General features: G+C 43.6%; 1 protein-coding gene across 4 annotated transcripts in view; it reads right to left on the bottom strand.

The window, feature by feature from the left end:
- STARD8 (StAR related lipid transfer domain containing 8) overlaps positions 1–24,950 on the bottom strand; it is a 188,263-nt gene that overhangs the window by 18,551 nt on the left and 144,762 nt on the right. For all 4 annotated transcript variants that reach the window (XM_073640921.1, XM_073640923.1, XM_073640922.1 and 1 more), the window contains 5 exons: positions 9,572–9,643; positions 8,250–8,331; positions 7,098–7,161; positions 5,638–6,887; positions 1,852–2,025 (listed from right to left, as the gene is read on the bottom strand). In XM_073640921.1, the coding sequence (XP_073497022.1) occupies positions 1,852–2,025; positions 5,638–6,887; positions 7,098–7,161; positions 8,250–8,331; positions 9,572–9,643 (1,642 nt within the window). The remainder of the gene's footprint in view (positions 1–1,851; positions 2,026–5,637; positions 6,888–7,097; positions 7,162–8,249; positions 8,332–9,571; positions 9,644–24,950) is intronic.

The following is a 24,950-nucleotide window of genomic DNA, read 5'->3' as shown; positions in this document are numbered from 1 at the left end:
ACAAGGAGTCAATGGCATCTTCATGAGAAGACCCCCTATTCCCTGCTTAGATCTTCTGGTGGTTTTGGAGACCGTGTATCAGGTACATGCAACTGCTATGTCCATTTGTACAAAAGTGCGAGTGAGGGGGCATGTATACAACATGATTTCTATCTGATTCCACCGACACAATCCGCAATCTCATCATGGTAAAAGGAAGCCATCATCAGAAAATTACCGACTGTTCAAAAACGTTTTTTGTGTTAAAAATGGAAAAAATAAATCTAAGAGTTTTCAGCAGGTTCCTTATCATCAGAGGCAGGATTACAATGACAGGTAACTCGTCTATACACATCTGATAACACAGGATACACCACAAACAAAAGGAGACATCACAGCTGACCCTGCTCCTCTTCCCAATGACCTTTGCACACACTTCGATACAAAAGATAGCGTTGGGGTCTTATGGCTATGTACATGTGTTGTTTCCTTAAACAGGTAGTTCAAATCTAAAAAAAAGAAACCTCAGTGGCCAGCAGGAAAATTGCAAAATGTATGTAGATTTTTTTTTACATTTAATACAGATTGTGATATGCAAGAAAAATAAAAAGACACTGCCAAACATTTTTAAAAATGAAATTTAAAGGGGTTGTCTGGTCCTAAACTACAAGTCTGCAGTCACTCCATGTGACTGCATATTTGTGAGTCCTCATATCGCGTGCACTGCGCACTGTGAGGGTTCTCCAGTGCCAGCAGTCATGTGACCAGAAGTATGCCATATGCAGGCTCCGCTCACAGATGGGCGGAATGCTAGTGTATTGAGCGAGGCCGGAATCCATCTAGTCGGAATGTGGCAAGGAGTATGTATATTGCATGCTTGTGGTCACATGACTGCCGCTCCCAGCTCCGGCAAATCCTCGCAGTGCACATAGGGGAGTGTTTCCCAACCCCCAGTCCTCACGGCCCCCAACAGATCATGTTCTTGGGATTTCCTTAGTATTGCACAGGTGGTGGAGGTATCATCAAGGCATCAGGAATTCTCTCACCTGTGTAATGCTATGGAAATCCTCAAAACGTGACCTGTGGGGGGCTATGAGGTATGGGAGTTTGGAAACCTCTGACAAAGGGACTGCAGACTTGTACCCTAAGGCCGTACAGCCCCTTTAAACACAAAAACCTGATTTATTTAACAGGTCACTTTCTGATGATAGTTTCTCTTTATAGGATAAGGGTTTATTCACAAGTCATGGTTTTGCCATAATTTAGCAAAATGTCATGCAAACACCATAAAATGGGTGATAAAATCTCCGCCCTCCTTAGGGCTGAGTCCACATTTAACTTGAACCATTCAACACAACTTTACTTAATTCCTGCAGCAAAATTTGATGTGGCACGTGGACACACCTGGAGACCCATGTGGCACGTGGACACACCTGGAGACCCATGTGGCACGTGGACACACCTGGAGACCCATGTGGCACGTGGACACACCTGGAGACCCATGTGGCACGTGGACACACCTGGAGACCCATGTGGCACGTGGACACACCTGGAGACCCATGTGGCACGTGGACACACCTGGAGACCCATGTGGCACGTGGACACACCTGGAGACCCATGTGGCACGTGGACACACCTGGAGACCCATGTGGCACGTGGACACACCTGGAGACCCATGTGGCACGTGGACATACTGTAGAGCCAACAGCGGCAGCACCCATCATACTGGCATTACTTCTGTACACTTCGGCATCAGGGGACTAGCTGCTTCAGCGCCTTTTCTTCTTGTAGCCATGCTGTGCAGTGGGCACGGCCAAGGTCTCATAAAGACGTGTTCTAGATGGAAGCAAGCAACACGTAAACTCTACTCACCATGCCCAGCCCTGCTTGCTTGGCACAGAGTACTTCTCCATGATGGAAGTAAGCCTGAGTAATGATAACTTCTGCAGGAGATTGAGCTGAGCTGCAGATTGCCTGTTAATCTCTAGGGATGCCGAGCTGAGGCTTGGCCGATGCGAGTTCTGGAAGCTGTGCCAGCGAAGCTTCCTGCCAGGGACAGAGAGAGAGTAAGTGACAAAGAATTCTGCAGATTAACCCTGCTGCAACTTAAATGGTCACTTTACTTTTTTGAAATTTTGAGCAACTTATAGTACAAGCAAAAATAAGAAACTTTGTAAAACAGCTTATCAGATAATTCTGCTTCTTTCTCCACTTATGAGCCACCTATACCACTTCCATCTATTAAACTCACCCTAAACTAGAAGAAAGAAAAAAACAGTTCAACCGAGATGGACTGCCAGTGACGCGCCCCCTGGGCCATATTCTTTAGGGGAATACCCGGAGCCGGATCAGATGGGGGTTGTAGTCTTCCGAGTGGCTGTGACCCGGTCCGTGCCCAGGGTGTCAAGCTCAGAGTATGTGGCAGTCCTACAGATGTTATTAAGTTCTTAATGTCGACTACGCCACCCGTTGTATTGCGGTCACTATGGCCGCCGCTGCAGCAGGGTCCGCTGAGGCTGATGGTGTTGGTGCAGCTTTTGGTAGTATAACCCCCAACGGGTGGGGTATAGCCTCAGGGGGTCAGGTGCAGAGGATGGGGGTTGTGGTGGTGCAGCATAGATGTTAAGTGAAGACAGAGTCGGGTTGTGCAGTTTAGGGTATTTACTCACTGCTGATGTTCCGGTCACTCCAGCTTCAAGTGACCACCCGAGCCGTGCTGCGTCCACCAGGTCCTGGATTCAGCCAACCCCCAAGCAAGTCCGGAGCGTGACCCTGAGCTCTCCTTCTGTCCTTTCCTCTGGCCGTCCCCACTAGTGATCCACCTAGGTCCAGCTCCCTCGGGCCTTCTGTTGGGAGACCCTTGGCCTTGGGTTCCCTGACCCTCCACGTGGTTTGCCTTCGGGGTGGATGTGGTGGGTGGCCGTGGCAGACGCTGCCCACGGCCTCCGGTCTCTGGCTAGGGTGTGCTTTTGCCCCCACCAGTTTGGGATCCGGTACCCTTTTGCCAACTCTTCACCCGGGGATTGAATTTGGGTTCTCAGAGTCCTTCCTTCTTCCCTCTCTGGGTCTTTCCTTCTCTGCTCCACTCTCTCTCTGCAGGCTCATCTGGACCTCTGCTTCTTGCTGACTCTGACAGACTGACCCTGATCTTTGATGGTGCCCACCTTAAATACTCCCTCTATGTGTGAGCTCAGGTGACCAGCACCCAATGAGCTCCTATCTTTACCCAGGCTGCTCCCCCTATCTGCCCCTACACTACTTGGGATGTACCACCCCCCTCCCACTCCAGCCAGGAACAGACTCGGTCGTACCTGCACATTTCTAAGTGGGAGTACCGTCGGCCTGCTCCTCGGAAATGGGATGTGTGTAGTGCATGCAGCCTACCTAGCTCAGGTCCACACTCCATCCTTACCCGGGAGTGGAATATCACACCTCTGGGTTGAGGTGCAATACCCCTGTAGCAGCCGAATCCTCAGGGTGCTACACCAGCACAGTAAGGTGTAAGATTACACCTCCTATTATAATTTATGGAGAGGGGAGGGAGAGAGGAGCAGAATGAGAAAACACTGGCAGGTCTACTGAAGTTAGTGAGTGATTAAGCTTTTCCAAGAGCTGGATTCACAGCCTCACAGCTCAGTACTGCTGTGTAATCCTCTCCATGCTGTTTTTACTATTTCTGAACATGTACTATACAATAAAAAAAGCATGAAATCCCTCAGTTTCAAGTACTGTGTATGTGAGACATCATAACAGCTGGTCTCCTCCAAAGAGGTCAGACAGAGCAGATAAATAAAGATGGAGACTGCGGAGGGGAAGACTGGTGACAGATGCAGGATACAAATGATATCATGACCAGAAATAATGTTATTCCTACAAATAAGACAGCATTTCCTAAGTGGTTATTTGAAATGACAGGTATTCTTTAAAGTGTATTTAGCATTTCAGGAAAAAAATGTCATGAGTAAAGGCACCATTTTTGATCATTATATAACTTTATAGAATTTTTCAGTTTTCCCACTGTAGGCTCAATAGCAGTTTTCCCAGGACTTCATCCTAGAGTACATGGACACTAGATGTTATGATTTTTTCCATACAAAGCACAAAGAGGAGATCTTGCTCCCCTCTCTGTCTATAGTATACCCTCAAAAGCAGCTGCAGCCTGGAGAACATAATACATCAGTACTGAGCAGTGTAGCAGTGAACCCAGCTCTGGAGTGAGATAAAACACTCACTAAAAGTTGAAGCAATGGCTTATTATTATTTCTGCCTCGGGCTCTCTCCAGCAACTTTCTCCTCCTCCACTTTGCCTCTCCATAGACCTCATGTAACCCGATTTCCCTGAGTACCTTCGTCCTTTGATTTAGAAAAATAGATAAATGAAGGTGGCAGAGAACAAGTGTCTGAAGAGTGGAGAAAGAGGCATTTTTTCTTTAATAAGATACATTACACAGTCATTACACAGTTTCTTATATTGATTAATGCCATTCATTCATTAGGAAATAAGCAAATTATAGTATACTATCTCCAAAAACAGATGGTAGAGATCCAATGGGAACAGAAGCATTACCTGAACATATTAGCACTATAGCGCCCCCTTTGGCACACAGGACTATGTACAGAATGTGTTCTCTCTACAATTCTAAACTGTGGTAAAGTATTAGAGGTTGTATATGAGCACGGCAGGGGCTGACGAGAATATTGTGATATACAATAAATCTTAATCTTTAAAAAATTAGCAATATCAGAGAATAAATTACTCAAATATATGTAAATGGCATGAAAAATAATCCATGCAAGAAGGAAGCCATATATAACAAGCTTCACAAGAAATGCTTTGCCCCCTGGGTATTTCGTGACTGGGATCAGAGATGTTGCTAGCCTCCTGTAACACCTGGGGCCACCAGGTACTTCTAAACAATCCTAAGCAGTGATTGTTAGCCAAAAGTCCTGGGACGTGTGGCACGGGAGCCCGGGTCAACGCCTCCGATTTATATCTCACTCACTAGGTTTCCTTGATGATTCCTCCTCCTGACACAATTTGGAATAGGAAACACCATCAGATTTGGGGCCTGTAACTATCAGTAGACAAGGTATGAAGTTACCATTTTAACATTTTTACATTCTCTAAATTGCCTTTTTTTTGCCTCCTTTGAACATGTGCACACAAAAGTTGTCACAAGCCAATCTCCACTGACTAATGGGGAGAGTATACAGCACTCCCCGATTTGTCACAAACCCAATTATGTAAACTCTGGGTCTCCACACGACACTACCCTAAGTCCTTCCTGATCATTTAATAGCACAGGTGGCAATCTATTCATCGTACTCCATTGATGGATTTTTTGTCCACATCAATATTAAAATGGATACACCTCTAAATATCACAAACTCTGAAAAACTTTTATAAAAGAAAGCAAATCAGATGGACTGTCATTCACAAGAAGGTGTTGGGACATACATATGACCGTGCCCACACACGAGGTTGAGAAGATGAATGGTCGTATCGTCACTATTTGGGAAATTAGAAACATACAACTTATACAGTTTTCGTGAAATGTTGTTAAGTTTTCTCAATTGCAATGTATTGGGTATAAATGTCAGGTGTATGTGGAGGCTAAGAAGATTTTCCATATAATGAAGTGTCTACTGCTGACTCACCTGGATGGTCTAGTTAAGGATGCCCCAACTCCAGAGTCCCTTCTCTCTCTCATTTCTCCTTCCTCTGTTTCATTGAGAGAATTGCCAGTGCTGTCAAAGTCACTGGCTGAAGTGCCAACATCGGAAATTGATCTTTCTTCATAAGCAAGGTGACCAATTTGTTCACCTCCAGAGTCCGTTTCCTCTTCATCAAGCTCTGGACACACAGTTCTTGACCAAAGCTCCACCATCCTCTGTAGACCCTTTACATGATTGAGAACATCATCCAAATGGCCAAAAAGATCACTACTACCTCCATGCTCTAAAATATCTCCACTACCTGTCAGAGAGTTGGGTACATTGTCGTATATGCTTGAACGGCTTCCGATAGAACTATATGACCCTCTTCTGTGTCTCACCTCTAGTCCATGAGAGTCCATACTGCTACAAACCGAGTGTCCTAAAGATTTGCTTCCCATTTTCCAACTTTCCAAAAGTACATGGTTTGTGGGGCATAAACTTTCAATAGAAAGAGACCTTGGGAAAGTTCCAGGCTTGTGGTCCATTGGGATGCAGACCAGGCGATCTGACTTTTGTGATAACTCGTGTCGCATAACATCCCTTCCCACAATATCATAGTCCTCCAAATAAACCCCTCGAGAGACACCGTCCAAATGTGGTTTTCTAATACTACCAATAGATGAACATTTAGTCCTATAGCCTGGATGAAGGAAATCTTTATCATATGCATGAATGTCCACATCATCGTCATCATCATCACACTGGTTTTGGAAATGTATTTCATCTCTTGAGTGTTTCAGGTCATTGGAAAGCAATGTGGCAAGATCCTTTTTGTCTTTATCCTTCTTTCGCAAAGACTCCATCCTTTTTAGAAAGCCCTTTGTTTTCCTTTTTTTCGATTTTTCCTTCAATCCCCGACAGTGAGCAGCTAAAGATTGATCGCTGAGACTCCTGCATGGCTTACTGCCAGCTGGGGAACAAGGCACAGAAGACAATTCGGCAGGAGGAGTAACTACTATGTCCATAATACCTCTGCTGCTTCCCGCACTGCGCAGAGAGGTGGCCTCCAGTTCTGTGCTCAGGTCCGTTAAGATACTATCCCTACTGGATGTGCTTTTCATGGTAGGTGGCCCATCAAACTTCGGAGACAGCAGTTCAATAGAGTCCAGCCGAGACCAGCGTCCCTGGTCTCTCTGGAATGCCCAGCGATCACTGATCGCACACTGATCGTCCTCATCGGAGTCTTCATTCTATAAAAAAATATATATATATTAAAAATTATAATGCTTTGTGATTTGTAAGTGAATATAGGTCTGTGACTATGATGCGTGAAAATATCTACATGCAGAGCTATAGATTTTGTATATATAACTTTTTTTTTGTAACTTTCTAAAATATCACTTGGCTTCAAATTGAAGATATTTTTTATGTCAAATATTCAGTTTTTCACTCTAGCTTACCTGCTTTCGGTGGTAATGAACATCCAGCTTCATAGATGCACATGAATTTAGTGTCATTAGTCGCCTGCAAACAAGAAGACATAAATTTGTCTTTTCGGCATAAGTGAAGGTCAAGGTGCTCCACAATCATATATCAATGATTACTCCAAATACTTTCTGGGGATCATGACCTTGTGAAGTTACTTTGGGATAATGGGTTAAATCCTTTCGTACAACCTGTGCTGACATTTAGCTGCTCCGGGGATTAACAATGCTGAAGAAATCCCTTTTTTAACCCTAGGTAGTGCTTAGCAGTCGCAGAGCCGCACGGTTTTCATGTAACAATCCCTGGCATCAGGAAGAGTTAAGCTTGAATGCCGCCTACAGAGAAAATCCCCTTACCGGGGTGCAAGATGATCTTCATTAAATGCCACCACATCCCATAGTGGTTCAAGAGCGTGAAACAGAAAGTCCTTGCCTACCCAAACATCACTGGGATATATGGACGCATGGATGGATATATACAGATCCATGGGACTACGATACTACAGTAATTACACCCTGTACTTCTAGTCAAGGGATGAGATGATGATTAGGAGAACGCTAGAGAATTATGGAAAAATTGAAGAGACTTAAGGGTGGGGTGGAATTAAGAATGACTCACTGAAAGGTGTCTGGGAGTAAAAGTCTAATGTCCAACAGAAGCATAAACTGTTTCCACTCATCAAAGCCAAGTAGCCAAGGAACATACACAGACAAGTAACATCTGTCCTCAGGTGAGTGCTGTCCATGTACTGTTACACAGAACGGACCATGCTGTTCCCAATCATGCTGACAAAAATAGCAGAAGTGCCTTTTATTTAGTGACTTCCATTAGTGGAATTTTCAAGAAAGCAGTCACAAGAATGACCTTGTGTCGGAGAACGGAGCCACACCATGTAAAGGAAATCCACTCTTTTTTCCTCTTAGCCCTGTGAAAAGTGGATATATAAAGGAAGCTCATTTTTATAAAGGGCAATTTTTAGCTTCTGCAGCCTTGATCTCTGTTCCCCGGCTCGTCCTTCAGCCTCACAAGCACCTTGGCGCAAGCAATGGATTATGCCACCACCGCACGAGCATTACTGTCCAGTCTTCCCAAGAGGAACCCATGACACATGGCTTCATGCAAAATACCTGCAGAGGGATTTAAGGGAATCTGGATCCAAAAAGTTGTGGTCTCTCTTCACACATGCAATGTCCACTGGAAACTGGGAACCTGTCGAAGAAAGACAGATGGTGATTACAACAAATGTACTGAAGAGTATCATGTGAAGAAAGGTAGTACAGAATCAGAAAAATAACTCCAAAGATTATAAAGATATGAAATAAATAATAACTAAAAGACCCTTTACTACACTACACCTCTGTACCACAGATAATAGCGCTACACTCTGCTGGATTCCAAGGCGGCACAGGTTATAGTGGGCACACTATGGTGCTGGTCTTAGGGCACTGTGACTAGTTTTTATGGGTGTGTGCTATGTGCACTGTATAGCAGCAGTATGTAGGTGCACAATATGGCAGCATTATTTATTTATAATGTGATTGGATACAATATCATAGTCAGTGACCTGCCCCATTCCTGCATCTGTATAAAACTACTGAATAAAGCAACACTTGATGTGGTTTTGGTCTCGGTCATACACTTACATTGGGATCTCACTTCACAGAGAACAGAATCTGCAGCTGATTCCCTCAGGAACGGGAAGGAAGGTTTTGCGCCTAGTTATGAGCCCTGGTTGTTAGCAGTTGCTGTCGTCTGTGTTTATTTGGGAGCTGTTTTCGGGAGGGGGTGATCTGGAAGTCACTCAGTAAGACAATAGTTGGCCTGACACTTCCCCATGATGCCATGCTTCCAGCTATTGTTCTAGGACTGGGTTCCATCCTCTCTGCCCCGTGTGAGGGTCGGAGCCGCGATTCCTGACTTTGTGGCTCAGACTTAAAGATGTTCAGCGAGAGGTAAGCCGTAAAGGCCGGTGTCCCCGAGCCAAGCAGCAAAGTCCGCACTGGAAGAATATGCGCCAACTGTACCCATTGATAAAAAGCCACATGGAAAGGAAACCATGCACATAATATAGGGCCCAGAAAAGCACTGTCATGACAGGACTTTAACCATTTCTTCACCAAAGTAAATGGGACAATTGCAGTACCACATATAGTGTCTGGGCATAGGTTCACCATTTTTGGAAGAAAGCTGCCATATTTTGGTTTTCCATGAAATTCCACTTAAGGGGTTATCCAGGCATACTTTCCCCCCAACCTGACAATGTTAGGGGAGATACTATTACCCAGCAAGTATTATGTATGGGTCCCATACCTGCAAACAATACTCGCTGGGTGGGACCCATACTGCCCACCATGCACTAGCTTCTCCCCCCACCCTGGCGTCAGATCCTGGAGCAGTGCCCACCCGGACCACCCCTTCTGTTCACAGATAATGGCATAGTGAGGATTACCTTCATACAGCTGTGCATACTGGGGAAACCCCGCAGCCCGCAACCAGTCACAAGCCTTCTTGGCCTCAATGTCTACAAGAAGAAAGCGTATGTATGATCAGTTATGTGCACAATATAATTCCTTACATGTCACAGTCCAGACATACACATTTCTGAAACTTTCGCTGCGGTCAGTAAGTTTCAACTGAATAGACTTTGGCATTATAAAGTGGGGTTCAGAAACGTTTGACTCCTTGAGCTGTCCACTTCTGGTCCATTGTCATAATGCCTATGCAGACATTTCGTAGGTGCGTAATTTTGGAAAAGTTGGATGACAACCAATGTGGATGACAAAGGTCTCCACTGCTTTTACCAAGTAGATTTGCTGTTCACAGTCATACCTCACATTATAATAGAGACACTAATTTATTACAGCCGCTCATTACCCCCCACATTGTAAGTGGCATCTAGAAGGTCTTGTAATTATAAGGCACATGTCAGCAGATTTGCTTATCATATTTAGAGCCCACTGTGATTCTCCCACCCCGGCACGTTTCTACAGCTCCCCCTCCCTTACTCTCCACCAAATAGTTTCCACTGCTAAATATTTTCCAGTAGGAGCCGAGAGAAGACTATCACAACCGTTCCCTCACATTTAGATCATCACGTTAAAGCATGCTGAAGGGTGAGATGTTCACGGCACTATTACTGGATGCCCACATCGCCCTTTCTTGAATTCTTTCAGCCATATTAGAATGTAAACTTAACCATTGTAGCAAGAGAATAACTGTGGATGAGACATATGAAAGAGGATCGCCTCTAGCTGGAGGCCCGAGGCTGGAAAGCCACCAGACTCTGCTGTTGAGTCATTTGGAGGAATGTTGTCAGTAGGCTATCATTACACTGGGGCATTTCCTATGTCAAATATGCATGAATGTTCCTCTGCAGCCCAATAGCCCGTAAATCACAGCACACAAGTCAGGTCAGACACTGGTGAACATGACTTCATCTTTGAAGTAAGGCTAGACCCAGCATGCCTCTGAGGGCCCATGTCCTTCAAGAGTCTGGCTCAGAATGTAAGTCTCTGGAGTGAGCGAGCAAGACTGGAGATCCCAGTAATGTCAGCGAAGCATGTTCCCGCAGTCAGGCATATGTCATCGGAAGCCAGGCACTGGGAAAGCATGTTCACTGTAACATGGAGACCAAACAACATCTGCAGCAACACCTATAGGCAAGCGCATTAACCTGTACACTGCTGGCAGGACCTGCGCTAAGGCAGGACTCCATTTACATTACGAGGCACCAAGCAAAGAAATACTCTCAGAAACTTCATGGACTGGACTAAACTCTGGACATCCACCTGGAAACGGTCACATTCTGACAAAGAAATCATTTACACATGTGTACACATGTATATATTGTATGGTAATAAACCGATCAGCCGGAATAAGCTCTGCATATTAGGAGATATTACTAATCCTGTAAGTAGTGAAATGCAGACTCTATGTATCAGATTTCTGCTGCTCTGACCCAACCACAATTTCTCACTTTTATTGTTACAATTACCCATTTTTCCCCTCTTTTAATACATATAAAACAGGCTCGGACTGGACTGCGGCAGAACAGATAAAACCCCCAGTGGGCCGCTCTACAGGAGTTATCTACTTACCCCACACAGGAGCAGTAGTTGGCCCACTACATTTGATTCATTATGTAGAGACAAAAGAGGCATCTCATCATTTAATAAACTACCTACTTTATTAATATATAGAAGCAGAGGTAATTATTTGAAAGAGGGTAGTGTAATATTTGCATGTAGCTGAACAGTGGGCCCCTAGAGTCAACGTTGCTGGTAGACCATTGCCCCCCCCAGTCTGACACTGCATATAAACCCTGAAATGGTAGTCCAAAAAAAAAAAAAAAACAAATAAAAAGAATAACCATTGCTTTAATTTTTATTTCATAACTCAATCAATACACATGAAAATCAATCAGCAATATATTTGTAATACATCTTAGAGAAATTTGCTTTCTCCTCCTGGATTGATCATTCACTCCTATTTCATTGGCAAAATCTGTATTTAGATTTTCCCAAGATTGAGATAGGAAGTTACAGTAGGTACTTTTAAAATTCTATGGAAAGCGGAAGAGGAGCCAGAGGCAGACAGACATTTTGCTGAAATGACAGTTACCGTTCTCCATAGAACTTTATCAGCACCAACTGTCATCTCCTAGCTCACTAAATAATCTGTATTCACTGAATATAGTTTTTTGGAGAATTCTGAGAATGAATGATCAGTCCAGGAGGAGAAAGAAGCAGATTTCTCTAACAAGATATATTACAAAAAGTTTCCCATTCCTCATGTACTATTGATTTCTGGAAAAAAAATGGCAGGTACTCTTTATTAGATGCTAAAAAAAAAAAAATTGTAATATTTTTGCACAAAAAATGTATTGGCCAAAAATGAATTAACCCCAATAAATGCTGAAGTGTCTGGTTTTAAACATTGGCCCTGACCTCTAATGCATTACTAAGGATCAAACGCAATGACCCAACATGTAAGAAGTCAGTGATCTAAGCTGTGCCAAGCCATATATTAAAAACATGTGCAACTTCTTGTAACACCCCCCTCCCCCATATGGCTTTTTTAATGAGTTTTTCCCCTCTTAGATGTCTAGACATGCACCTTGTACCATGCCTCCTACAAAGCCAATACTGCATGATGGTCCCAGTGCACTGCAGTGACGGGAGGACCATGGTGCTCATTGAGTTCCGGGTTGGGACTTGTTATATATGTGAAGTAGTAGTAAAGAGCCTCTAATAAAACAAGAGTCTTGTACTAGGGATCAAAACAGCAGGAAACATAAGTGTGTTGAACTTCACATATCTGTAGTATACAGTACATTACAGCCTGTTTAGTATAAATGCAGAATGCCCAGAAGGAAGACACATTGGAAAGAAGCATAAATGTTCCCAAGCCCTGGCCAAGCAGGAAGACATGGCCACGTCTCACCGCGCTGCTCCACTATAGTATGGCTGGTGGAAATGCATAATGTCAGAGCGGATGAGACAAGGTTTTATGATAAGGGCTCAAATATATTGTGGTACAGTTTCTATTTAAAGAAGCTTTTTTTTTTTTTCTTTGCACATATAATGCTTATCAATCATCAATATTCTTTATGTATTAAGAAGTTGGGTCATGTGATCGCCAGTCTGACCAACAGTCCAGTACATGCATTAAGTTACACCTAAGTCAACTTTAAAAAAAAGGGACGAGAGATGCATTGCTCCTAGTGAAGCCCATTAATTTTCCACACAGTATGGTCCCATCTTTATGGCCTCGCACACAGTAGGATGCCCCACACACACAGTATGATGCCCCCAGTCTTACGCTACACAGTGTGAGGTCTCCAAAGAACATTCACATCTCTCACAAACAGTATGAGGCCCATATAATATATTCCACCCGCACATAGTATGATGACAGTATATCCCTGCACACACAGTGTAAGTCCCCCAACTGTCATTGCTTCTCACAGCAACTAATCATAGAGCAGGTTTCACTTTGCATTTCACTCGGGTAAAAAGTAATGTGCGCTTTGATAGGATGGATTTATGAAACAGAAAAAAACAAAATTTTTGCCTTATTTAAGAGCAGTGATTTATACATCACTTAGGATACAGTGAAACGGTGCTGTACACATTATATAGGACATATCGATATTGCTGAATATTCATCCTATAGGAGACAGAGACTGGTGTGTATACATCACATAGTACATCATAGGTGATGTTTTCAGTAGTCTGTTTATCCTGAGACTGCTCTATATTCATCATATAGGACACAAGGAGGCTGCTGTCTATATTAACTAGAATACACTGAGACTGCTGTATATTCATCATATAGGAGACACAGACTGCTTTATATATTGCATAGGATACACTGACAGCTGTATATACATCACATAGGAGAGACAGATATATATATATAATCTACCTATATCTATATATCACATGATGCACTGAGACTGCAGTATACACATCACATAGGGTACACGGAGACTCACGTATTCATCACATAGGAGACATGGAACTGCTGTATATACATGATATAGGAGACCCTGAAACTGCTGTATAAATTATATAGGATATAGAGAGGCTGCTGTACATGTACATACATCACAAAAGGATTCATGGAGACTCTGCTAAATAAATTAAAAAAAACAATCAACACAACCTCACAAAGAAAAAAAATGAATACATTTTCAATCCAGGACAACCTTACGTAACATATGTATGCTATTATGCAAAGCTTGTGTCTGGGTGAGAGTCATCAGAGGAAATGGCTGTTTGAAAGGAATTACTTAATGGGAAAACAAGAGTGTAAAGATGGTCACTGGCCTATGGACAGTGAGGACAACAGGACAGATTCACTAATCCTAGCCAATATTTAGACAGAGCAAACGTAGACTAGACAATCTGAAAATGTGCCAAATTGATCACAGTGGCCTATGCTGAATGATAAATTCGGTGCATCTCCAGACTAACTTGTCTAAGTTTACATTAACTATTGGCTGACTTACATTGTGAAGGAACCAGAAGAGATCAGACCCCTAAAATGTAACCTTTATTAATTTATCTAAAAAGGACTATCAAAATCCCCACAAAAAGAAAAAACATCATCAGGGAACACCAAATTAAAGGTAATACACCAGGCATAGCTCTCCCTTCCTGACAGCGGAGGTTGGCACCCTAATTTGTACTACGTGGCACCCCCGTTCAGCGACAGTGTCCCTCGTGTCCCTAAGAAAACTCCTAACCTTTTATTATTTTAAAAAACTACAAATGTGATAAAGATACGAATGATGGGAATGATGGGACTACTAATAAGTGCTGTCTATTATACAATTGTATTTTCCCAGACTGCTGGTTGTGACATGTGACTGCTGATTATAAGTGCCATTTATCATACGTATTGCACTATATCAGTATATTGGCTGATTTTAGGATTAATAATGTATGTGATGGTATTTTTTGTTTTTGTGGGGATTTTGATAGTCCTTTTTAGCTAAATGAATAAAGGTTACATTTTATTGGTCTGATCTCTTCTGGTTCCTTTGTTTTAATTAGACCCTGTCTATGCATTTTTTTTGGTTATCTGACTTACATTGTGACAATTGACATGTTGTTAATGGGATGTCATCACTTAAAACTGGATAAAACCTTTAAATCAAATTGTATGTTGGTGGAAGTTTTTAAATTTTTCCTAAAAGTTGGCCAGTGCCGATATACCTCCTCTCAGACATACGGCATCTACCAGGAAGACGTTAATAGCAGGTGCACTACATCTCCACATTGGTCCTAGAAAGAGCACAGAATAAATGATGCTTATTGGGAGGAATAGTCTGTGCATCACTTGTAATTCTGTACCGAGATCAGCAGGTGTGATAAGGTGGCATATACTGTTATGGCATACTTGCCAAGGGACTAAAGGGTACCAAAACTAAACTTTAATCATTTTCTCCAGCATGAAAAGTTATAAAACTTTTCAAATCACTTTATTAAAGGGATTTCTCATAATTCCTTTAAAATAAATAGCATCTAAGTGTCCTCCAAACCCTTGCTATTCCCCAGTGTATTCCCCTGCCTTTAGCACTGGTACATTAGCTATGATGGGTAAGTATGCCCTCCATGGCACACACGGACGGCACATGTCCATACAATAGGCTCGTCTGTAAGAGTCCCAACTTTGGGGATAAGCTGCTGTGGGAGGAGGAGGCAGGTGCTGACCCATCACTGCCATCATCTGTACTCCAAAAGAGTATGTTCGGATATCAAGACAGGTAATTAAGCAAGACAGGCAAATTATGTAAGACACCTGCATACATTTTTTTTTTTTACAGGAATAAAGAAAAATCCCCTAATAAAAGTAATTTGCAAAGGTCATATCTTGCAATGCTGGGCAATATTATTCAAAAATAAAAGTTTACTCTTGTACGAAGTTAGGAAAAAAAAAACAATTCTGTATTTTTTGCCTGTGTTTTTCCTTAGGAACAACTCCAGTTAACCATGTTTAGTACACTGACATTCGTCACATCCAATGTGAAGTCTAACATGGACTCTTTCCAACGAGGAGTTAAACGGACCCTAAAGTATAAGGGTCTCATGACACGCCAATTCTAAAACTTCACAACATTTGTGCTCACTTCTAAATGTAATGATAAATTCAGGACTAAGTTACCAAAAAGAACAAAGTCCAGAAAGAGCACGTCATTATACCCGAGCCACACCGAAACCCCGGGGTATATTACTGGACGAGGAAGGCTCGAGAAGGCAAGATGGATGCTAACCATTATACTTCTTACCATATAACAAAAATATAAGTGTATCAAAACTAAGTGGATCCATGAACTTTCTGTACATTATCAGCTAGCAGTCATTGTTCTAAACAGCGATGTGTGCACGGCACAGGAATGGCGACGTGTTATCCTTGCCACATGTCCCTACACCCACATCATCACTGGCTCCACAATCTGTATGGCAGTAACCTGCAGCCATATTGCACTCAACACCTAAAGCCTCTGCAGCTCTACCACCAAAACAAAGTAAGGTTCATTAAAGGGAATCTGCCAGCAGGTGTCTGCTACCTCATGTGAGAGCAGCATAATGTAGGAAGTGAGACCCTGAATCCAGCACTGTATCACTTAGTATACTAGGTGCAGCAGTTGTGACACAGAGCTCTTAGATGCAGCATGAAGCAGAGCTGAGGAAGCAGCCCCCACCCACGCCAGGCTCTCTATGTACATTATCTATTGGCAGTGAGCTGCTTATCACAGGAGGGGACAGAGTCGGTCTTACAGTCAAGTGAGCTGTAGTCCAGGCAGTGATCATGTCCTGGTGATAACACCTTCATTGTAAGTAAACAACAGCACACAGCCTGATAAGTGACACGTTGCTGAATTCAGTGTTTTAACCCCTACCTCATGCTGTCCTCAGATTATACAGCACAACCTGGTAACAGAATCCCTTTAAACCCCGGGAGGTGTGGATATTATACCGTATACTTACAAGTCATCAGTAAATATGATGGTCCTCCAATATTTCTTGAGCACAAGAACACAGATGCACGACAGAGGTGGGGATCCAGATTTGCCATTTATAACTGTGCAAGCCAAACAGCATGAGTGAATATTTAGCCATGGTCTAAAATGTAACGTGGAAAGGAGTACAACCGGTCCTTAGGAACCCACTAACAGACGACATGCACTTACAATATTGCTGCAATGATAACTATGGGGTCGATCTGGGTTTCACTATATGTAGGAAGAAAATGCACATTATGCAGAACTTTTTTTCCATTATAAAAATGGAAACGTAATGAAACCCAGACAAATTCCATAGTAATCAATGGCTCCTGCCGCCTCTGTGTGCATCAGTCCTGCAAAGTAACAGTGTGAACATGAATTCTGTTTGTCTGTCCCTAAATGCCCAAAACTAAATCAGGATTGTCCCCTCTCCGTTCCCTAAAGAAGACACATGGTTCTTCTACAGAAACGGCGTAAACACGACCTGAATGGGCACCAGGCAATGTGCAAAAGTAGCCAGGGATCTACAGAGGCTAAATATAAAGACAAAGAAACATTATCTGTCCAGTGATGATGGAAATACAATTTTAGGCCAGAGGAGTTCACATGTCAGCTATTATTATATAAAGGAATGTGGCATATCCAGAAAGGAACGCATACGCAGCCCTCGGCCAAGGCCGAGCTCATCCAGAACGTGTTCTCCAGTGACCATTGTATCGAGTCAACGCTTTCTAATGACATGTAATAGTAATGAGAGGAGAGAAACCCCATGAGGGCGGATCAGAATAGGAGGAAAGGGAAGCTTCCTCCCAGCCTGCATTGTACCAGACAGAGCTGCATTCCTAACTCTGCTGCCCGATGACAGAAAGGAGAGGGTTAAAAAACAGCACACGAACTGTCATTATAACTAAAAAAGGTGTGCCAAGATAATAGGATTGGCGATAAATGCTGACCACCCATACACCCACTGACCTCCAGAAAGGGGGCAGGAGCTCCCCGCTTTAATAGAGCGGTGGTCAATCATGTGCATGGCCGCTCCATTCTTAGGCTAGGTCCACAGTAGCGTTGGACGTTTCATTCCATTGTTGGAACAGAGAAAAGGAATCAGACAGGTAATGGTTTCTGTCAGAGCACCCAACAGACATCAGGGGTCCTTTAGGGACTCTTAAGGGTAACTATGACCTCTTGTGAAAATGAGAGAGCCTATTAAAAGGACGGAAGAAGGATTTGGTAGAGCAAGGCTCAATAAATTCACATTATTAACACAAGAAAAATAACACATTATAGCAGAAATGTGCTACAGTCCATGGCCGGAGTAAATTCTCTGAGACTGGTGCAAGGACCACTGAACTATGCCCCAAATTCATGAGGCAAATGCAAATTAATGACTTTAGTTCATCATACGCCTGTGGATTTTACATCAAGACTGAAATGTAAAAAGGCAGTCTTCATGAATTCCCCTTCAGAAAACTGAGTGGAGAGTGCAAGTCTTAAACATGATCTATTTAACTATAGATGGGGCGACCGCGCTCCTGCGGCCGATGGGGCGACCGCGCTCCTGCGGCCGATGGGGCGACCGCGCTCCTGCGGCCGATGGGGCGACCGCGCTCCTGCGGCCGATGGGGCGACCGCGCTCCTGCGGCCGATGGGGCGACCGCGCTCCTGCGGCCGATGGGGCGACCGCGCTCCTGCGGCCGATGGGGAGACCGCGCTCTTACAACTCCCAGCACTCAGGTCATCACCTCTTCGTGGATAGGCAATAACTTGAGAGGATAAAGTTAGTTTATATACAATATTCACCACCAGCTTTGCACTTTGCATGCAAGATAGATCTAGGTCTCAGTATGAAGCGAAACGCATGGTTCTAAGTAAGTGTATGAATCTTCAAGAAATGTTTTATTAGCAAATATCATCAATGGAGTGCATCATATTGCAAATACCGAACCTCCAATACAGAAAATATACACCAGAAAAATGGCGGTCAAAACCATTAACCCACAAAAATTATAGATTCTGAGGAATAAAAGAGATTTTCTTATGTAATACTTCCCATAGATTCACACATAAACAGGCAAAGACGTCAGCGAAGACGGGAGTGCTGGGAAGCGCACACTAGAAGTATTAATGGTCCATTGTGGGGTGATGCATTCCAATTCCAAAGAGAACCTAAAAATATGAGCCATACAATGCCCTCTTTCTCCATGTGGAAAGGGCACACCATGAACCCACCAGCTCAACAGTACATGCTTCTGTATCATATAGGACAATTATTCAGAGAACAACAACCCGTATTTTTAGGTTAGAAAGTCCCTTTATACATGTACCCTATAATTATCCTTGAAAAGAAAAATGGTTTTCAGCCTGGACTCCCAATAACAAGAACTGTAACAAATTAGGATAGAATAGGTAGAATTTTGTTTTTTTCAACATCCTTTATCTATAAAAATAAATATAACTTAGTTATTAATCTTGACAAAATCCAATGTAACAGTAGCAGTCTAGTCTACAGGCTTCAGGGCTGAAATCTGAAAGCATTCTTTACTACAACAGGGTAGCGGTAGGTCAAGGATTTTTTTCCAACACAAACTAAAATCATCATCGTGGAGGGAAGGCTCAAGTGAAGATATGTTTTGGGTCCATCAGGGCTTAAATTACTCCTGTGGTGATCTGGAGAAAAAGGGTACGTCCACAATGAGTTGGAAAAAATCAGTGTATTGACAGCAGAATCCGCAATAAAAATCCAGAGCCAACCTCCTTGTTTCTGCCACAGAATTGCAGTCTGAACAGCCGAAGGTAGACTAGCAACATTAAAAAATTTCCAGGCACAACTTGCTTTAATGGGCGACATATAATTTATCGAAGATGCCATATGTAAAAAAGACCTGTTACTTAGTGAAAAATGGCCAGTTTTTCCAGCAGATCCCCTGAAAATTCTATGGTTATTTATTTTTATTTTTTTTTTTTTTAAGAGAACCTTTCACTAAAATTTCCTTGCTGAACTGGACACATGATGTAACAGCGGCTGCAGAGCGTAAAAATGATTTTTTTTTGTTTTTTTAAGTTTCACCACTTTGTTGTGGAGATATTACCAAATCAACGTATTTGGCACCTAAATGGTTAACTTTATTAAATACAAGTGGGTGTTACCAGATAGTTTTCACTGGGGGCGTGTCTTTATTCTCCCTGTATGAGCTGCTATCTGCTAACACCCTCTTGTACTTGTACAAAAATTAACTCTGTAGGTTCCAAATACTTTTCTGATAGCTCCGTAACTTACAAGCTAAATAAAAAGTTTTATTCCACTCTGCAGCCACTATTATAAGCCATGTCCAGCTCAACATGAAAAAAATTGGTGAAAGGTCCACCTTAAACCCACATGGTTCTATAGATATGCACTTTTCTATTCAGTGCTACATTTTTATAATCTTTTCCAAGTAGGCGTTGCTCACAGAATTTTGCCTCTTGGATGCTTTGCATTATTACCCAGTGAGCAACGCCCCCTTGGTAAAGACCATAAAAATTAGATCTAAATAAATAGGCCTGTACGATGGATTTAAAAGAAATGGAATACTCAGGAGCAAATGGAATAAAATAAGAGCAAAAACTAGCCACTTTTGACCCAGTGACAGGTCCTCTTCAACTCTGTAGACCTAGAAATCTTTTTCATGGCGATACCCACCGCAGATAGTTCATTTAGGGAGCCATCAACACTTGTCTACATTAGTCCTATGGCTTCTCAACGCTCACATGGAGTATTTATGTGCATAGGAGCCTACTGTTGATGTTAGCTTAGCTTGATTGCTTAATGTTAGTCGTAGTCAAGTGTTAATAATATACATTGACATCAATGGCCTGCAGCCAACAGTCTGTAGCTTTCCTAGCATGTCGGGGGTTATTAATGCCACTAATGGAAATGTAAAGCCATATACATTTCAGTCAATTTCATAGGAGCACACTTAGAAAATCATTAGATCTTTACAGATTTTTTTTTCTATGTTCTGAGTTCAGGCAAAGCTGCCGCAACAGTTACAGGCATAGATGCAATGAGGCTTGTCTTTATAGTGAGAGGCGTAGGAAAGACGGGATTATCACACAGGAATTGATTGACAGGTGAACAGGGTAGATATCATTCTGGGACAAAAAAGACTGCTAATGATGGACCTTAAAATTGTACCCGAAAAAGTGTAAGTAGGTTCTGTCCTCAGAACCTGCATGAATCAGACAAGTGAAGGTTCTTCCATATAAGCAGGAGAGGCAACCACGGCTGCATAAGTGGAAGAACCCGCACTCAGCTGATTTGTCCAGGTCCTCGGGGTCAGGACCTCCTTACATTTCTTACAGACAGTTACATGTAAGGAGAGGTTACTGTTACAGAAGTAGTAGGAGAAAAGCCAGCTCATCAAGGGATAGGTGCATGGATTCTGTGCGGCATCAGGGGATTTGCAGGGGAAAAAAAAAGAGAAAATCCAGTACTCTTTAGTGGAAAAAAAAAATAGATGTATAAGTAAAAACAACTTTATTAGTAGGAAAAAAATCCATAAAAAAAAAAAAAACTCAGTACATGGAGAACAAAACTGCCATGTTTCGAACACAATAAGTATCATTAGTCAGAGCTGCTGTTACAGATACAACAGTAAAGGTCACGCGACCGCTGACGTCGTCACATGCATAAATTACGTCATGGCAGGTCCTTTTAGACTATCGCGAGCTGCCGGCAAGCCACAACGCATCGCTATGGAGACCGGGGGCCATCAGAAGGTGAGTATAATGTATATATTTTTTTTTTTTTTTTTTTTTTTTTTTTTTACAGGTGTTATGGTACCCAGGTTTGGATGAGAGTCTCCTCTTCTCCAGACCCGGGTAACATCCGCACATTGAACCGTATGATATCCGCATGTACAGATGTAGTGATGCGTAATCCATGAGTTCCAATGCAAGTCAATGGCGGCGAAAACGCAGCGCTTCCGCAAAATAATTGGTAGTGCTGCGTATTTTTCCGCAATGATAATCCGCAGCGGAAGTTTCCGCAGCATGTGCACAGCATATGCGGATTATCATTGGGGAACATGGCAAACCTTCTATCAAGAGTTTTTTAGGCGCTTCTGCAGCGGAAACGCTTAAACGCATAGTGGGCACACAGCCTTAGTGTTGACCCTTATTTTTCAAGACTTTTGCATTTCAGCCTTGCAGCTAGATACCAGCTTCTGGGCCAAATCCTAAATGAAGAAAACAGTCTTGCCCGATCATTGTTTGGAGTTTATCACAATTTCTGTGTTTTATTTGTCTACCCGCATTTTGAGAATTGACCACAGGTTCCCCTTCAGACTGTTTGGGACATTTGGAAGAATGCTCTGGTGCTAACAGAGTATTTTCGGCGTGCTCGCAAACCCACAACACATGCATGGATTGACCAACAAACAGGCAATCCCTGCATGTGTTGGAGCTGTCGAACAGCTGCGAGACATACAGCTGCGGCGACTAACCTATTTTGCAAGCACGCCAAAAATACTCTGTTAGCACCCAAGCGTGCTCAGATATCCCCTTATCCGAGCATGCTCGCTCATCACTAGCTATTACCTCAAGCGGTGGCCAGAGGGAAACAAAGTACTAGGCAGTAGACAACACCTCCAGTCACCATTAGCGGCTGCTACAGATCAGCTCCTTTTAAAGAAAATCAGTGAAGGCACCGGGTTTAGGACCCCCAAGGCTCTGATATTGACTTATTCTAAAGCTGGCCATACATAGTATACTATCAAGTCAGCCAACAGCCATCTGTCCCAAACACCTCCATATACATGAATGCTAGACTTAAATCAAACTTACCTGAGTTTTCGGGGAGAAGGCCGCTGCTAAAATAGTCAGTCAGAGAACTATCTTCCCACGCAACAAAAAGGATCAGACAATTGTATTCCAATTGCTCGAGCCAAATGTCACATGAAATAATCTGCCGGGGGGGGGGAGAAAGGGGACGGGACAGTCTGTAGCCCCCCCCCATACATATTAGATGGTTGGCCAATCTCATTGAAGTAAGCGGGTTTTACTGACCCTTATCTAATATGTATGGAAGCCCTAAGAATAGTTCATCAATGTAAAAGCATTGGGCAATCCCTTTAATGACAAATACAATGGCAAAAGCGGCAGTTCAACCAGCAAGTGACTGGTTGAATGGCTCGAAAAAGCCCACTTGCTGGTGTGGCACCCCTGAGGGTTCGACCGCCACAGGGATGCTGCACTTCTTTAATGGAGTGTAGTGTTCCTCCTCTGAGGTAAGGACAGTGTGATAGTCGTGACCCAACCTTTGCATCCAACACCACACTTCTCCACCAGAGGGAGCTAATATGCACTAGGTGCTGCTCCCCTGGTTACAGGGAGACTGGGGAACACAAAGTGGTAGGAACCAGTTAGTGGGTGAGGGTGGAGGACTTACAAGTGAGTTACGCTTCAAATCTAATATTTAATGTAAGGCCATCTTGGCTCTGTGTTCTCTGACTGTTCTTGACTGATGCCTGACAGTACTCGGCTGTACTATGGCTGTACCCTGACTGGTGTCAGAACGTGATCTCCTACCCTGATAGTGGATCCTGTGTGGGCCTGCAGGGGATGGAGACACGGCCCTAGTCCCTAGGCCTTGGGATGATGGGCAGGCAAGAGATAAGGACTATCTCAGCCCGATCGAGGACCATGAGCAAGAAGGCCCGGGAGCTCTAGAGTGTGGCTCCACAGCAAATGGGTCCCGGGGACGATGCAGACGGAGCGGAGTACGCCACCTGTCCTCGCCTAGCTAATCTATTCAGAGGGATTCCGGCTGCAAGAGGGGTACCGGCCCCCGACACCCGACCTCGTCACTCCAAGTCCTGGTTGGGAAAGCCCGGTAGGCCCAGAGGATCCCACCGGGCATCGGATGGAGAGGAATTGCCACCCGTGCCCTAGTTCTGAGAGTAGCTCAGAGGGAGACCCGGCCTATCTACACACACAGATGGGAAAGGGAGAGGTCTGTAGTGCAGGAACACTCTGGTGTAGGGTCCCGACTGAATGCTAGACTTCCTCGGAGGTAGTCGGACCCCCGTCCCTGGTAGCCGCAGGACTCCGCGGGGAGCAGGGAGTCGCCTTCCCGCTGTCGTCTCTAAGTGAGTAAAGCCTTGGAAGTTCACCCCTATGGCCTCCGGACTGTTCATTCTGTGCCATGCCATGCGACGCGGTGCCCATACTCCCCGCACTACTACCCCCCTTCCATCCTGCCTGCTTGCCCCAAGGCCTTGCTCCGCCTGTGGGGAGCAGTGAGAACTTTGGCCGCCGTGACACCAGGCCTCGGCGGGCTGCAGCGGCGCTGGTGACCCTTTACCAGGCACCACAGGTGGCGTAGTCGTTAAATAAGCCACTCAACTCGGACGAGCCCGCAACATCTTCCTTTTCATGTGACGGCCCTGAGCACGGGTCGGGTCCGGGCCACGGCTGCATCCCATCTCTTCATCACAGGACCCGATGCCGAGTCCCCCCATCACCCAGAGTAAACTCAAAAGGGGCTCTTTCGAGAATGAGGCGTCACACTGGCTGTACGCGTCATTAAAAAATACAGAATCGAGAGGATCACTCTTAGGTTGAGTTGGTGCAATGGCATTTTCTATAGAATGAATGTTATTAAAAATAAGTCATACACTTATGTGAATCCATCAGTGTATATTACTTAGATTTTGGAAAGAGTTTGGTGGTCGTAAATCTTGGACTAGGATCGCAACATAATGCTCGGACTGGCCGTCAGCATTCCCAACCAGAGCGTGACAGCTGCACAGAAATCAAAGGGTAACATCAGGTGGTGGATCTGGCACTTCATTGTGGTTTCTGCTTGCACAGAAACTACATGACATATGAATAGTTCTCTCTAGGAGTGTGTGTGTCACATTATATTCACACGTTGGGGTTACATTGTTTTTTGCCTATGAAGTATCCCTCCACCTAAAGATGGATCTGAACCTTATGCAGTTTATTTTTTACTCCTTAAGACATTGTGTGCATAAATGCAAAAAATTAGGAGTCACGATAAAATTTCCTGTAAAGTTCCTAACGGCTGCTTTGTGGAACATCCTGTGCCAAGGAGGGTGCCCGCTTCTACAACTAATGTCATTAGTCAATGTACCGCAAATGTGTTTTACTTAAAAGTTCCATTTGTAACAGAACCAAGTATTTTATTTTATTTGATATTATATCTCAAACTAGTGTCATGAATGAATGACTGTCACCAGAGATGTTCAATGGCTGACACTATACAGACAAAAGTATTGGGACACGTCTTAACCATAGAATTCCGGTTTGTCAC

This window comes from Phyllobates terribilis, unplaced genomic scaffold (genome assembly GCF_046119375.1).
Source record: "Phyllobates terribilis strain yellow unplaced genomic scaffold, ASM4611937v1 Scaffold_7__3_contigs__length_470593459, whole genome shotgun sequence".
NCBI classification, from domain to species: Eukaryota; Metazoa; Chordata; class Amphibia; order Anura; family Dendrobatidae; genus Phyllobates; species Phyllobates terribilis.
The sequence above is the reverse complement of the archived record's forward strand: the minus strand, read 5'-3'. Positions and strand labels throughout refer to the sequence as shown.